At 50.7% G+C, this 16,870-nt stretch overlaps 1 protein-coding gene across 2 annotated transcripts in view; it reads right to left on the reverse strand.

Moving 5' to 3' along the window:
- Positions 1–16,870, reverse strand: part of JPH3 (junctophilin 3) — a 76,701-nt gene that overhangs the window by 32,792 nt on the left and 27,039 nt on the right. For both annotated transcript variants that reach the window (XM_077288827.1, XM_077288828.1), the window contains exon 2: positions 2,771–3,548. In XM_077288827.1, the coding sequence (XP_077144942.1) occupies positions 2,771–3,548 (778 nt within the window). The remainder of the gene's footprint in view (positions 1–2,770; positions 3,549–16,870) is intronic.

The following is a 16,870-nucleotide window of genomic DNA, read 5'->3' on the forward strand; positions in this document are numbered from 1 at the left end:
ACATAGGGGCAGTATTATATTAGTTATATTCTTGTACATAGGAGTAGTACTATAGTGGTTATATTCTTGTACATAGGGGCAGTATTATAGTAGTTATATTCTTGTACATAGGAGTAGTATTATAGTAGCTATAGTCTTGTACATAGGAGCAGTATTATAGTAGTTATATTCTTGTACATAGGGGCAGTATTATAGTAGTCATATTCTTGTACATAGGGGCAGGATTATAGTAGTTATATTCTTGTACATAGGCGCAGTATTATAGTAGTTATAGTCTTGTACATAGGAGCAGTATTATAGTAGTTATATTCTTGTACATAGGGGGCAGTATTATAGTAGTTATATTCTTGTACATAGGGGCAGTAATATAGCAGTTATATTCTAGTACCATGTACCGTAATAATGGACGTGGTCTTTCAGTTCCGGACAGTACAGGGGTGTAACGGTTGCATTGATGATGTCGGAGGTGTAAGATGTGCGTTCTCTACTGTTATACTCCAGTCGTGCTGTAGTGAACGTCTGCGGGGGGGGCATTTAAGGCTGCTTTCACACTAGCGTCGGTACGGGCCCATCGCAGTGCGTCGGGCCGACATACCGACGCATGCTGTGAAAGAAATGCCAGACGTGGGCAGCGGAAGCAGTCTTACGACGCTTCCGCTGCCCCATTGCAAGGTTCGGGGAGGAGGGGGCGGAGTTTCGGCCGCATGGAACTTTTTTTGTGCCGGCGGTCCGCCAAAACACGACGCAGCCGTCGCACGACGGTTGCGATGTGTGGCAATACGTCGCAATGCGTCAGTAATGTAAGTCTATGGGGAAAAAATGCATCCTGCAGACAACTTTGCAGGATGCGTTTCTTCTCCTGAACAACGCATTGCAACGTATTGCAAACGACGCTAGTGTGAAAGTAGCCTAAGCTCCGCTGACCTGGTTATTATTTGGAGATTGTTACAAACACGTTTTCCTTTGATGGTTTCAATTATCTTTTACAATTGCCAAGTTGTTTTTATAATGTCACCTTGTAGGAAAACTCTGGAGACTGCAGGGGACTCTGAGAAGGACGGGGTTCAGGAATACATGAACACACAGGCTCCCTCAGGGCTGTGACTTCCCCTTTAATATTACAGATTCTAATGTTGCATAATACGACATCTCAGCTCTATGAAACAATCACAACTGCAGTGTAAGGCTATGTGCACACGTTCAGGAATATCTGAAGAATTTTCCTCAACAAAACCGGACTTTTTCTGCAAGAAATCCGTTCGCGTTTTTGCCGCGTTTTTTTCCGGAGCTTCCCCCATGCAATAATATAGCGGCAAAAATGCGAAAAATCTGCAAAATTAATTAACACGAAGCGTTTTTTTTTACCGCAATGCGTTTTTTTGGCGGGAAAAAAAACCGCATCATGTGCACAAAAATTGCGGAATGCATTAAAAATGATGGGATGCTTATGTTAACTTTTTTTTAGATCAGAAAGGAAGAATTCTGTCCAGATTTAATACTATACACAGCTGAGTATTTGTTACAATGTTTCCAGGCCAGAGAATAATGAGCAGAAAATCTCTCCTGTATGGAGTTTGTTACAATGTATCAGTGCAGGTAAAATGAATCAGGATATTTAGAGGATGGAATATTGTTTATACAATGTAGCGAACCCTCAGCTGTGATATGGGCACACAGAGCCTTACAGCGATGCTGCAGCCCGGGCAGCTATACCCGGGCATGGAGCGGGCAGTCAGTGCCTCCTGCTCTGTAACGTTCCCATCCTCAGCCCGTCACCCTTCATGCGAGGCCACGCGAGTCATCAGAGGCATAGTGATGACTCACCCAGCTCACGTGGCACAGAGAACCTCTGCAGGTGGGTGGCACAGAGGGTCTGTAGCTCCGAGCGCGGAGGATGCTGCCCCTGCTCTAAGGTGACTCAGGAGGGCAGACGCGCGGCAGCCCAGAACAAGGCTTTACTGGATTATGAGGAGTGAACTGGGTCAAGTGCAGTCATCCCGGGTAATAAGTGACACGTAGGTGAGGAGGAAAGGGTCGGGGAAGGGAAACGTCAGGTCAACGCTGCGGCCGCACCGCTGCACGGAACAGACAAGAAACGCCTGGAGCTGCCCGCGGAGCATTGGGCACAGCGGTGCCACGTACCTGCACCTTGCCTTCTCCGGGGGGGTATGCACTTACGTTAGGTGATCACTTTGCAGATTTTTGGAAAACTTCATCTAGAGAATTAACTTTATGACCCAAGAACACACAAAGATATATACCAGGAGAATCCACCTACCATTTGCCATTAATAATGTCTATGTGGATGGCAGCAGGGTCTGGACCGGGGGCCCACTGCCTCCTCTGCACTAGTATAGCTACGTCCCTGGCATCATCTGTATACTGGTATATACACACACTCCCCCACGATACAGAAAGAACACAAAAACTTCAGAACAATGTCCATTCTCTGCCTGGGGGGCTGCTGATGCCCCCCGTGAACAGAACCACAGCACTGGTAATTCACTGACCCTACAGAGTCATGTTCTTAGCTCCAGATTTAGGCGATTACATGATCGTCACAGTCACAATCTGACCAGCCGGAAACGGCTGATAACAGGGGGAAATAGAGGGCATATTCTGGTGCAGGGTGAATGTGGGTCTGAGGACTGCAGGCTCCAGGATGCCATGAGTTCACATCAGTATAATACAAGGCCATTATAATCCTCGGGGGGGGAACATCTAGTGCCCCCCACCATTAAACCCGTCTGCACCCACGCCCCGTCCTCACCTTGATGCTGCGATCTCGGCTTTCTGCTTGGCAATGTTACTCGCCCGCTCGGCTTGCTCCACGGCTCGGTCCACCTTCTCTCGGATCTTGCTGGCTCGAAGAGGGATCAGGTTCTTCCTCTTCCCGCTCACCAGGACATTTTGCTTGTACTTCCCTTCCTCCTTCGTTCCATCGGGAAAAGTCATGCATCCGTACCCGTGCCGCTTGTTATTGGCCCACTCCCCCTCGTACTTTAGACCGTCCGAGCGCTGACTTACTCCGAAACCAGAGCGCTTGTCGTGCTTCCATTCCCCCATGTAGACCTCGGTGGTGGTGGCATCGATGTCGTCCTCGATCACCGACAGCTCGGTCTCGGCCTCGCCCAGGCTGATGGTGGAGTTGATGTCGCTGGCGGTGGAGCTCACAGTGCTCATGCCGGCTTCACTGCGGAACGAGCTCTGTTTGCTCCGCTGGCTGGCGAGGGAGCTTTTCGATTCGGACTTGCGGAGCTTCAGGCCGCTGAGGATGGATCTCCTGAAGATTCCCTTCTTTTTGTTCTTTAACATCTCGGCGTCACTGTGGGCCATCAGCACAAACCCCCCTCTAGAGACGGCCGGGCTGCCAGCCACCCCGCAGGAGGCATCCGGGTGCATCGCTGTCCCATTGGTTTGCTCGCTGCGGAGCGAGTTTATAGAGGTCCGAAGTGGGGACCGAATAATGGCGGCCATTCCATATGGGACGCTCTGGCGCACTCCATAGCCCTGGCGTATTCCAGCCGCCCACTGACCTTGGTAAGTACCTGGAAGAGACAGAAAAGCGGCTTAGGCTCTCATCATGTATCCAAGTTAATAAGTATGAAAAAAATCTCGGTTTGAACTCGTTTCCTTCAAGGATAAAAACCCCGAAGACAACGCTGATCTCTCATCTCCGAGTCCCACACAAACAAAATGAGAAGAGATTAACGGAAACACAAGAACACGACCGGACTGCGGCGATGTAATGTCTGCCGAATCTTCAGAAGGAAATCACAAAGATACACAGCTCCAAACCCTCAGCATTATCATAGTGAAAGGACACATGCTTACTGCTTGCATTCACCGCTAGGAGGAGCTCAATACCTTCAGATTTATACAGTCACCACTAGAGGGAGCTCAGTACATAGATTTATATAGTCACCACTAGAGGGAGCTCACTACCTACAGATTTATACGGTAATCCACTAGGGGGAGCTCACTACCTACAGATTTATATGGTCACCACTAGGGAGAGCTCACTACCTACAGATTTATACGGTCACCACTAGGGGGAGCTCAGAATATACAGAATTATACAGTCACCAACAAGGGGAGCTCACTACCTACAGATTTATACAGTCACCAATAGGGGCAGCTCAGAACATACAGATTTATACAGTCACCACTAGGGGGAGCTCACTACCTCCAGATTTATACAACCACTAGTGAGAGCTCACAACATACAGATTTATACTGTCACCACTAGTGGGAACTCAGTACATACAGATTTATACAGTCATCACTAGAGGGAGCTGGCTACCTACAGATTTATACACAGTCACCACTATGGGGAGCTCACTACACACGTTTGTAGAGCCACCACTAGGGGGAGCTCAGAACAGGATCTTATCATATATCTCTGTATACAGGGAGCTTCTCCTAGTGGTGGCTGCAGACAGGATCTTATGTATCTCTGTATACAGGGAGCTCCCCCTGGTGGTGATTGCAGACAGGATCTTATCATATATCTATGTAAACAGGGAGCTCCCCCTAGTGGCGGCTGCAGATATAATCTTATGTATCTCTGTATACAGGGAGCTCCCCCTAGTGGTGGCTGCAGACAGGATCTTATTATACACAGTACAGACCAAAAGTTTGGACACACCTTCTCATTTAAAGATTTTTCTCTATTTTCATGACTATGAAAATTGTACATTCACACTGAAGGCATCAAAACTATGAATTTACACATGTGGAATTATATACTTAACAAAAAAGTGTGAAACAACTGAAAATGTGTCTTATATTCTAGGTTCTTCAAAGTAGCCACCTTTTGCTTTGATGACGGCTTTGCACACTCTTGGCATTCTCTTGATGAGCTTCAAGAGGTAGTCACCGGGAATGGTCTTCCAACAATCTTGAAGGAGTTCCCAGAGATGCTTAGCACTTGTTGGCCCTTTTGCCTTCACTCTGCGGTCCACGTCACCCCAAACCATCTCGATTAGGTTCAGGTCTGGTGACTGTGGAGGCCAGGTCATCTAGCGTAGCACCCCATCACTCTCCTTCTTGGTCAGATAGCCCTTACACAGCCTGGAGGTGTGTTTGGGGTCACTGTCCTGTTGAAAAATAAATGATGGTCCAACTAAACGCAAACCGGATGGAATAGCATGCAGCTGCAAGATGCTGTGGTAGCCATGCTGGTTCAGTATGCCTTCAATTTTGAATAAATCCCAAACAGAGTCACCAGCAAAGCACCCCCACACCATCACACCTCCTCCTCCATGCTTCACGGTGGGAACCAGGCATGTAGAGTCCATCCGTTCACCCTTTCTGCGTCGCACAAAGACACGGTGGTTGGAACCAAAAACCTCAAATTTGGACTCATCAGACCAAAGCACAGATTTCCACTGGTCTAATGTCCATTCCTTGTGTTCTTTAGCCCAAACAAGTCTCTTCTGCTTGTTGCCTGTCCTTAGCAGTGGTTTCCTAGCAGCTATTTTACCATGAAGGCCTGCTGCACAAAGTCTCCTCTTAAAGGGAACCTGTCACCCCGTTTTTTCAAGATGAGATAAAAATAGCGTTAAATAAGGGCAGAGCTGTGCTTTACATTAGTGTATTTTTTGTGCCTTTATTCCCCACCTATCTGCGCTATTCAGCGGTTTATCGGTGGGCGCGGCCATCTTCCTGAGGCCGCGTGTGCGCAGATGGTAGTGCTCGGCTTCCCGGGGCTTCAGGAAAATGGCCGCAGGATGACGCGCGTGATGGAGATCGTGGCGGCCATTTTCCTGAAGCCCCGGGAAGCCGAGCACTACCATCTGCGCACGTGCGGCCTCAGGAAGATGGCCGCGCCCACCGATAAACCGCTGAATATCGCAGATCGCGCTATTTTCCTTCAGCTGCGCAGTGGATTCGCCTGTTGGGCATGCGCACACCACTATGCCACCAACGGAAAGCTGAGCAAGATCTGGGGGAGTAACAGCGATGTCACCACGCCCATATGACCAGACCAGCGTGAGTGACAGCCCAAAACGGCGACTTTACAAAGGTATTTCGGCAGCATAGGTGGGGAATAAAGGCACAAAAAATACACTAATGTAAAGCACAGCTCTGCCCCTATTTAACGCTATTTTTATCTCATCTTGAAAAAACGGGGTGACAGGTTCCCTTTAACAGTTGTTGTAGATATGTGTCTGCTGCTAGAACTCTGTGTGGCATTGACCTGGTCTCTAATCTGAGCTGCTGTTAACCTGCGATTTCTGAGGCTGGTGACTCGGATAAACTTATCCTCAGAAGCAGAGGTGACTCTTGGTCTTCCTTTCCTGGAGCGGTCCTCATGTGAGCCAGTTTCTTTGTAGCGCTTGATGGTTTTTGCCACTGCACTTGGGGACACTTTCAAAGTTTTCCCAATTTTTCGGACTGACTGACCTTCATTTCTTAAAGTAATGATGGCCACTCGTTTTTCTTTTCTTATCTGCTTTTTTCTTGCCATAATACAACTTCTAACAGTCTATTCAGTAGGACTATCAGCTGTGTATCCACCAGACTTCTGCTCAACACAACTGATGGTCCCAACCCCATTTATAAGGCAAGAAATCCCACTTATTAAACATGACAGGGCACACCTGTGAAGTGAAAACCATTCCCGGTGACTACCTCTTGAAGCTCATCAAGAGAATGCCAAGAGTGTGCAAAGCAGTCATCAAAGCAAAAGATGGCTACTTTGAAGAACCTAGAATATAAGACAATTTCAGTTGTTTCACACTTTTTTGTTAAGCATATAATTCCACATGTGTAAATTCATAGTTTTGATGCCTTCAGTGTGAATGTACAATTTTCATAGTCATGAAAATACAGAAAAATCTTTAAATGAGGTGTGTCCAAACTTTTGGTCTGTGCTTATCTCTGTATACAGGGAGCTCCCCCTAGTGGTGACTGCAGACAGGATCTTATTATATATCTCTGTATACAGGGAGCTCCCCCTTGTGGTGACTGCAGACAGGTTCTTATTATATATCTCTGTATACACGGAGCTCCCCCTGGTGGTGGCTGCAGACAGGATCTTATGTATCTCTGTATACAGGGAGCTCCCCCTAGTGGTGGCTGCAGACAGGATCTTATGTATCTCTGTATACAGGGAGCTCCCCCTAGTGGTGACTGCAGACAGGATCTTATTATATATCTCTGTATACAGGGAGCTCCCCCTTGTGGTGACTGCAGTCAGGTTCTTATTATATATCTCTGTATACACGGAGCTCCCCCTGGTGGTGGCTGCAGACAGGATCTTATGTATCTCTGTATACAGGGAGCTCCCCCTAGTGGTGGCTGCAGACAGGATCTTATGTATCTCTGTATACAGGGAGCTCCCCCTAATGGTGGCTGCAGACAGGATCTTATCACATATCTCTGTATACAGGGAGCTCCCCCTAGTGGTGGCTGCAGACAGAATCTTATCATGTATCTCTGTATACAGGGAGCTGCCCCTAGTGGTGACTGCAGACAGGATCTTATCATGTATCTCTGTATGCAGGGAGCTCCCCCTAGTGGCGGCTGCAGACAATATATCATGATGCTTTTCATGTACAGGATTTGGCGCTCTGTATGAGACAAACCAAGTTCTAAGTAAAATAGCTAAAAAAAAAAAATTTGGACTATATTTTCCATATTTTGTGATAAATTAGTGCATACAGTTAATAAACACGGTGTTTGTCATTGGAGCCATTTGGAATCATTACAACAATAAACAATAAAGCCCATAAATGTTATGCATCGATCTTACAAGACAATAAAGAGCAGAAAATGCAACTCTAGGATACAATCTGATCCTTCTGATCCTAAAGAAGCCTGCCTGACTACATGGAGATGAACGTGACATGACAAGACCTTAGGAATAAACATGGATCCAGATGTGGTGGCAGCTCGGCTGAGACTTGTAGCAATGCAAACACTTCATCTAAGTCCTCGGGAGCGGCTGTTTGTGCAGACTGTTCCCCACATCCCATCCCGGAGGCCTCATCATAATTTGCAGATCAAACTTGTCACAAGGTTCCTTTCTGCGGCTGAACAGGTGTCGGCAAAAAAGAGAAGCTGCATCTGAAGAGCGTTAGTTCAGTGTATGCAGGAACGGGGGGACGAGACCCTGATCAAAAGTCCTTGAGTCACCTGCTAATGTCACACAGCTAAAACTTCTATCCTCATATGCATCATTACTGTATCAGGGAGACTAAGGAGGCATCACTACAATCTGGGGGCACAAAATGGGTCATTACTACTGCGTGGGGGAACCAAGAGGTGTCACTATCGTAACGGAGGCACTAAAAGAGCATCATTACATTATAAGGGAGACAGAGGGAACCACCACTGTGGGGGCACCAGGACGCGTTGCGACTGTGCGGGGGCACCAAGGGGCGTCGCGACTGTGCGGGGGCCACAAGGGGCGTCGCGACTGTGCGGGGGCCACAAGGGGCGTCGCGACTGTGCGGGGGCCACAAGGGGCGTCGCGACTGTGAGGGGGCACCAAGGGGCGTCGCGACTGTGAGGGGGCACCAAGGGGCGTCGCGACTGTGAGGGGGCACCAAGGGGCGTCGCGACTGTGAGGGGGCACCAAGGGGCGTCGCGACTGTGAGGGGGCACCAAGGGGCGTCGCTATTGAAAGGGAAGCAATGCAATGGCATTATTAACATGTGAGGGAAACTAAGAGCATCAGCTCTTTGAGGGTACTAAGTAAGCCAGCACTTCTGGTTGGGTTAAAAAAGGGATCATCACTACAACCTGGGGGCTCAAAATGGGTCATTACTATTGTGTGGGAAGCTTATAGAAGCAATACTACAGGGTGGGGGCATCACTATGTGTGGGCAGCAGGGGGCTCCTTATTGTGCGGATGCACTAATAGGTCATTCTTACTACATAAGGGGCCAATATATAGAATCATAGAATGGTAGAGTTGGAAGGGACCTCCTGGGTCATCTGGTCCAACCCCCTGCTCAAAGCAGGATTCACTAAATCATCCCAGACAGATGTCTGTCCAGCCTCTGTGTGAAGACGTCCATTGCAGGAGCTCTCACCACCTCTCGTGGCAGCCTGTTCCACTCATTGATCACCCTTCACTGTCAAAAAGTTTTTCTAATATTTAATCTGTGTCTCCTCCCATTCAGTTTCATCCCATTGCTTTCCTTGTGCAAATGAGAATAAAGATGATCCTTCTACACTGTGACAGCCCTTGAGATATTTGTAGACAGCTATTAAGTCTCCTCTCAGTCTTTTCTGCAGCTAAACATTCCCAGATCCTGTAACCGTTCCTCACAGGACATGGTTTGCAGACCGGTCACCATTCTGGTCGCTCTTCTCTGAACTTGCTCCAGTTTGTTGATGTCTTTTTTTTAAATGTGGTGCCCAAAACTGGACCAATGCTAGCACAAAAAAAGGATTCAAAGATCCTCCAAAAATTCCAAAAAATAGCAAAAAAGGCAGAGATGCTTACCTTGCCTAGGCCTCCGAACAAATGCATTATCAGGGTGCAGTGGACCCATGTGGTTAAGATGGCGGCTACACAGGTGCAGAAATACCAATAAGGCACCCATTCACAACCTACCAAATTAATGGAGGGGGTGGCTGCTTGGCATATGACTGTACATTAGAGACTGCACCTGTGTAGCCGCCATCTTAACCACATGGGTCCACTGCATCCTGATAATGCATTTGTTCGGAGGCCTAGGCAGGTAAGCATCTCTGCCTTTTTTGCTATTTTTGTAGGATCTGTGAATCCTTTTTTTGTGCTAGCATTGGTTAGAGTAGGACTCGTAAGCGTGGGGACCCTTGAAGTTGGGTTACGAGCTTACATATTTTGGCCAGAATATAAACTAATACCTCACATTTTTTATATCTGTTTTTTGCATTTTTTCGGGGTGCAGTTGGGCCCACTCTGTCTTGTAAACTGTGGTGTCTGTTCACATGGGATGCATCTTAATAGCGCTGGGCAGCCCGCCTGAGCTAATAGAAGGGTGTCACTAATAGGCTGTTAACCTGGATGCTGTGCATTCCCATTGTGTGAACAGCGCCACATACAAGTCTCTAATGTGCAGTCATATGCCAAGCAGCCACCCCCTCCCTTAATTTGGTAGGTTGGGAGTGGTTGCCTTATTGGTATTTCTGCACCTGTGTAGCCGCCACATGGGTCCCACTGCATCATGATAATGCATTTGTTCGGAGGCCTAGGCAGGTAAGCATCTCTGCCTTTTTTGCTATTATTTGCCCAAAACTGGACCCAGTATTCCAGATGAGGTCTGACCAAAAAGGAGTAGAGGGAGATAATGACTTCATGTGATCTAGACTGTAAGCATCAGTTAATACATCCCAGAATTGTATTTGCCCTTTTTGCTGCTGCATCACACTGTTGACTCATGTTCAGTCTGTGATCTATTAGTATACCCAAGTCTTTTTCACATGTGCTGTTGCTTAGCCCTATTCCTCCCATTCTGTATATGCTTTGTTCATTTTTATTGCCCAGAACTATATACATAGTTCCCTCCCTGGTCTCTCTATTAGGGCAGCATTACTGCGTGGTGCACAAAGAGGGGTACTGGTACTGTGTGGGGGCACTAAGGTGGCACTAGGAGTGGTCTGTGGCACATAGGAACACTTTGCCTACTTGTGTTTTTTGTAACCTCTGGACTAAGCCTCCCATGGAGCTGGGAAATGGATTGCCCTCAATTCTAGCTACACCCGAGTTGTGTGATGAGGTTTACCAGAAATACCACGTGGCACCCAGGGACGACCATGTAGCTTACGCACGTCTGCCAGTATGTACAGAGGAGGAGGCGACCCATATGTGTGGTCATCCGGCAAAAAATATTGCCTCCTGTGAGATGACCTGTCGGTGGTCTACATCTATCCCACTGCTGTCATTAAATCCACGTAGGCAACACAAGTGGCTCAAACTATCCTTGCCCAGGAGTCCTTCAGTTTAGGGTCAGCTCCTGCATTGGAGGCCATATTGGATTTTCACCAAAGGTTTTCTTTTCTTTTACAGGTGACTGGGGGGGGGGGGGGGGGGGATTTATTTTGGCGCTTGGAGTCACATTATAAAGGAACTACAAGAGCGTGGGTATAATACGGCTCAGCCCCAGAGACTAGACAAGACGCCGAACACAGGATAAAGCTCCAGAGAATCAGAAGCTTGTTCCTGCCTCCGATTCCTGAAATGATCTGCACCTGGCATCTTGTAGAGCCCAGGAGACCGTCCACAGAAATCAGCATCATCGGGGGCAGATGCACTAGAGATGCAGGGTCTGCAGAGAGATGCCTCCACAATCTGCGGCACAGGCGATCTGCGTCCATTAATCATTATTGAGGCAAGTTCCCCGCTAACGCTTTCCCAGACAAAGGCCGATCCCAAGGGGAAGCCAACAATCTGCACAGCACAGCCCGGATCCATCCCACATCACAGGCCGCAGATCTGCACGCTCAATACTATCCTCCAAAAGAGACATTTTCCTTACTTGACAATTGTGAGTCACATTTAACGCCTTGTGTGTCCCGTAATAGCACAAGTGTGAGGAGTGAACACTCCGGAGATCGTGCTCCGCAGTATTTATATCCCGCATTATGCAAAAAGTCAGTGCAAGCTGAATTTAAAGATTGAGCAGTCACCTGCCGGAAGCCGAGGGGGGGGGGTGGAGTGCAATCACCTACCGGAAGTCGAGGGGGGGTGGAGTGCAATCACCTGCCGGAAGCCGAGGGGGGAGTGCAATCATCTGCCTTAGGCCGAGGGGGTGGGGGAGTGCAATCACCTGCCGGAAGCCGAGGGGGGGTGGGGGGAGTGCAATCACCTGCCGGAAGCCTGGGGGGGGGGGGAGAGTGCAATCATCTGCCGAAAGCCGAGGAAGGGGGAGTGCAGTGACCTGCTGTGGGGGGTCCAATCACCTGCCGGAAGCCGAGGGGGTAAGTGCAATCACCTGCCGGAAGCTGAGGAGAGGGGGAGGGAAGTGCAATCACCTGCCGGAAGCCGAGGGGGGGGGGGGGGGGGGGAGTGCAATCATCCGCTGGAAGCCAGAGGGGAGGGAAGTGCAATCACCTGCAGAAAGCCGAGGGGGGGTGGGAAGTGCAATCACCTGCAGAAAGACGAGGGAGGGTGGGAAGTGCAATCACCTGCTGGAAGCTGAGGGGGGAAGGGCAATCATCTCCCGGAAGCAGATGGGGGAAGTGCAATCACCTCCCGGAAGCTGAGGGGGGGGGGGGGGAAGTTCAGTCACCTCCCGGAAGCAGAGGGGGAGGAGTGCAATCACCTGCCAAAAGCTGAGGGGGAGGAGTGCAATCATCTGCCAAAAGCCGAGGTGAAAGTGCAATCACCTGCGGGAAGCTGAGGGGGAAGTGCAATCACCTGCTGGAAGCCGAGTGGGGGTGCAATCACCTGCCGGAAACCGAGGGGGGAAGTGTAATCACCTGCCGGAAGCCGAGGAGAGGGGGAGGGAAGTGCAATCACCTGCCGGAAGCCGAGGGGGGAGGGAGAGAAATCACCTGCCGGAAGCCGGGGGGAGGGAAGTGCAATCACCTGCCGGAAGCCGAGGAGAGGGAGGAGGGAAGTGCAATCACCTGCCGGAAGCCGAGGAGAGGGAGGAGGGAAGTGCAATCACCTGCCGGAAGCCGAGGAGAGGGAGGAGGGAAGTGCAATCACCTGCCGGAAGCCGAGGAGAGGGGGAGGGAAGTGCAATCACCTGCCAGAAGCCGAGAGGAGTGCAATCACCTGCCGGAAGCCGGGGGGAGAGAAGTGCAATCACCTTCTGGAAGCCGTGGGGGAAAATGCAATTACCTGCCGGAAGCTGAGGGGGGGGGGGGGGGGGAGTACAATCACATGCCGGAAGCCGAGTGGGGGAGTGCAATCACCTGCCGGAAGCCAAGGAGAGGGAAGTGCAATCACCTCCCGGAAGCCGAGGGGGTGGGGGAGTGCAATCACCTGCCGGAAGCCGAGGGGGGGGGGGGGGGGGGAGTGCAGTCACCTGCCGGAAGCCTGGGGGGGGGGAGAGTGCAATCATCTGCCGAAAGCCGAGGAAGGGGGAGTGCAGTGACCTGCTGTGGGGGGTCCAATCACCTGCCGGAAGCCGAGGGGGTAAGTGCAATCACCTGCCGGAAGCTGAGGAGAGGGGGATGGAAGTGCAATCACCTGCCGGAAGCCGAGGGGGGGGGGGAGTGCAATCATCCGCTGGAAGCCAGAGGGGAGGGAAGTGCAATCACCTGCAGAAAGCCGAGGGGGGGTGGGAAGTGCAATCACCTGCAGAAAGACGAGGGAGGGTGGGAAGTGCAATCACCTGCTGGAAGCTGAGGGGGGGAAGGGCAATCATCTCCCGGAAGCAGATGGGGGAAGTGCAATCACCTCCCGGAAGCTGAGGGGGGGGGGAAGTTCAGTCACCTCCCGGAAGCAGAGGGGGAGGAGTGCAATCACCTGCCAAAAGCAGAGGGGGAGGAGTGCAATCATCTGCCAAAAGCCGAGGTGAAAGTGCAATCACCTGCGGGAAGCTGAGGGGGAAGTGCAATCACCTGCTGGAAGCCGAGTGGGGGTGCAATCACCTGCCGGAAACCGAGGGGGGAAGTGTAATCACCTGCCGGAAGCCGAGGAGAGGGGGAGGGAAGTGCAATCACCTGCCGGAAGCCGAGGGGGGAGGGAGAGAAATCACCTGCCGGAAGCCGGGGGGAGGGAAGTGCAATCACCTGCCGGAAGCCGAGGAGAGGGAGGAGGGAAGTGCAATCACCTGCCGGAAGACGAGGAGAGGGAGGAGGGAAGTGCAATCACCTGCCGGAAGCCGAGGAGAGGGAGGAGGGAAGTGCAATCACCTGCCGGAAGCCGAGGAGAGGGAGGAGGGAAGTGCAATCACCTGCCGGAAGCCGAGGAGAGGGGGGAGGGAAGTGCAATCACCTGCCGGAAGCCGAGGAGAGGGGGAGGGAAGTGCAATCACCTGCCGGAAGCCGAGGGGAGTGCAATCACCTGCCGGAAGCCGGGGGGAGAGAAGTGCAATCACCTTCTGGAAGCCGTGGGGGAAAATGCAATTACCTGCCGGAAGCTGAGGGGGGGGGGGGGGGGGGGGGAGTACAATCACATGCCGGAAGCCGAGTGGGGGAGTGCAATCACCTGCCGGAAGCCAAGGAGAGGGGGAGGGAAGTGCAATCACCTCCCGGAAGCCGAGGGGGGGGGAAGTGCAATCACCTGCCGCAAGCTGGGGGGGGAGGGAAGTGCAATCACCTTCTGGAAGCCGAAGGGGAAGTGCAACCACCTGCCGGAAGCAGAGGGGGGAAGTGCAATCACCTGCCGGAAGCCGAGGGGGGGGAAGTGCAATCACCTGCAGGAAGCCGAAGGAGAAAGTGCAGAAGCCTACTGGAAGCCGAGGGGGGGAGGGGGGGGAAAGTGCAGTCGCCTGCTGGAAGCCGAGGGGGGGAGGGCAATCACCTCCATGGGAAGGTGGGGGGACAGTGCATTCACCTGGCAGGAGCGGAGGGGAAAGTGCAATCACCAACTGGGGGCAGAAAAGAATGCAATCACCTGACGGGAATGGGGAGGAAAGTGCAATCATCTGCACGTGAAGGTGGGGGGGAAGTGCAATCACCTGCAGTAAGCGGAGGGGATAGTGCAATCACCTACACGGGGGCAGTGGAATCCCCAGCACAGAAAGATGGGGGGACAGTGCAATCACCAGCCTGTGGCAGAGGGGGTAAGTGCAATCACTAATATGGGAAGGTGGGGGGGCAGTGCAATCCTTTCTTCGGGGGAAGGGGGGGCAGGGCGTGCAATCGCCAAGGGGGAGGTGGAGGGTAGTGTGCAACCACCTACATGGGAAGGGGGGGCAGTGTAATCACCTGCAGGGGAGTGTGCAACAAACTGCATGAGGTGTGGGGGCAGGCAGTGCAATTGCCTGAAGCATAGAGTGCAATCATCTCATGGGGGACGGAGTGCAATCATATACCGGGAAGGGGAGGGAGGCAGTGTAATCACGGGGAAGGGGAGGGGGCAGTGAAATCACCTGTGCAGGGGGCCATGTAATCACCTTCCGGAGGGGGGGGGGGGGCGGCAGTACAGTGATTATTTGGAATCTGCTGAGTCTTTTAGTTTGGGATCTTCTTTGCACAATGAGGAGCTCCGCCATAACATGAGCAAACCACACTTTACTGGAACAGTTCCCCCCAATGTCCCTACTGCACTGACTCACTGCATACTTATTGTGCTCATATTAAGCAGTTGATGAATAAATCAGGTCACTGATTGTTTCCATTTTAGATCTTTTTTTTGTTTGGATTTTTTCATTATTTTTTTTTACAGCAAAAATAGAACTTTTAAATTTGGAACAGTCAGATTGTGAAACTGCAAAATACAGGTGGGATTAACACAGTCACTCACATCTTTTATGAATGTCTGGTGAATGGACAAGACATCACAGGAGATCTCTGAATGTAGCACCCCACAGCAGCCCCGGGGGCATCACAGGTCCTGTGTATAAAGGCGAGACCACAAGATACGGCGCTACCAGCAGTCTACACTGAAATTACACCAAGGAGTAAAGGTGGTGAATGATTAAGATCCAAGGACGGATATGACACCGATTTGTAACCTCTAGAACATTATCACAACTTATGGATTTCTCCAATCCGGAGTCTGAGCCTCATACAGAAATCCGGGCACCTCTGGCCTCAGCTGCTGTCACTGAGGTCATTAATGGTCGTCTATGGAAGGTTCTGCCCCTGAATGTACAAATCATCAAGATCTACTGCTGGCAGCTCCTCTGTAACCACCGACGTCCCCAATGTGCTTGATGGAAACAAGTCTGGAGAAGCTGCCGGCAGCTCCTGTGTAATCACCGACCAATGATGTCCCCGGTGTGGTTGATGGAGACAAGTCCGGAGACGCTGCTGCCACGGTAGCAGGTTTAGTCCACGTAGGGCGCTCACAGTAGTGCGAGGAACATGAGACCTGGAGTTGTCGAGTTGAAAAACCGCTCCTGGGACACTGGAGAAATGGCCACACCACGGCTTCCACCACTAAATCAATGTAACGCCGAGGGGTCCGGACATAATCCTGGCAGTAGGACTGGTGTGATGTTCCCTCGTGAATGCTTCTTCATGGTTTTGCCCATGTGGTCTTCAGACCAATTGAGGCGATCATTGCATCCAAGGGAAAAGTGAGACTCATCACTGAAGAGGACAGACCTCAATCTGCACCATAATGGCCTGTGGGAGCGGTGATGCGAAGTCAATGGACTCCTGTAGCAGGACTTCCGGCTCGTAGCCCACTGTCATGCAGATGCCTCCTGATGGTTTGTGTAGACACTGAGGCCTTAGGCTCGTTATGTGATGTCTAACTTCATCTGATGCACAGAATGGACCAATCCCTTATCCAGTTTTCCAATATGACATCTCTAGGCCTAAACCTGCTCCCATGGCTGCAGTGTCTCCAGACTTGTCTCCATCGAGCACATCAACGAGGTCATTGGTCAGTGATCACTCAGAAGCTGCTGGCAGCACATCCTGATAGTGAAAAAAAAAAAAAAACAGCAGCAGAACCTTCCTCAGACGACCATTGATAACCACACTAAAAGCAACAGAGGCCGGAGGCTCAGACTCCAGACTGGAGAAATCCAGAAGTTGTGATAATGTTTCCATTTTTTTTATTATTATTATTTACAGATCAGTGTTGTCTCTGTCCAGTGATTTCCATCATTGCACGACTTTTCCTTCTTGGAGTTGTAATCTCAAAGTTAAGAAGGGTATATAAATCACACTCTAGAGACACTGCCCTGAATGCCTCCTATCCATCACTAGAGATCAGCGGTGACATCACCGAGAATACCTCCTATCCATCACCAGAGATCAGCGGTGACATCACTGAGAATGCCTCCTATCCATCACCAGA

Source organism: Ranitomeya variabilis, chromosome 2, assembly GCF_051348905.1.
Source record: "Ranitomeya variabilis isolate aRanVar5 chromosome 2, aRanVar5.hap1, whole genome shotgun sequence".
Taxonomy (NCBI): domain Eukaryota; kingdom Metazoa; phylum Chordata; class Amphibia; order Anura; family Dendrobatidae; genus Ranitomeya; species Ranitomeya variabilis.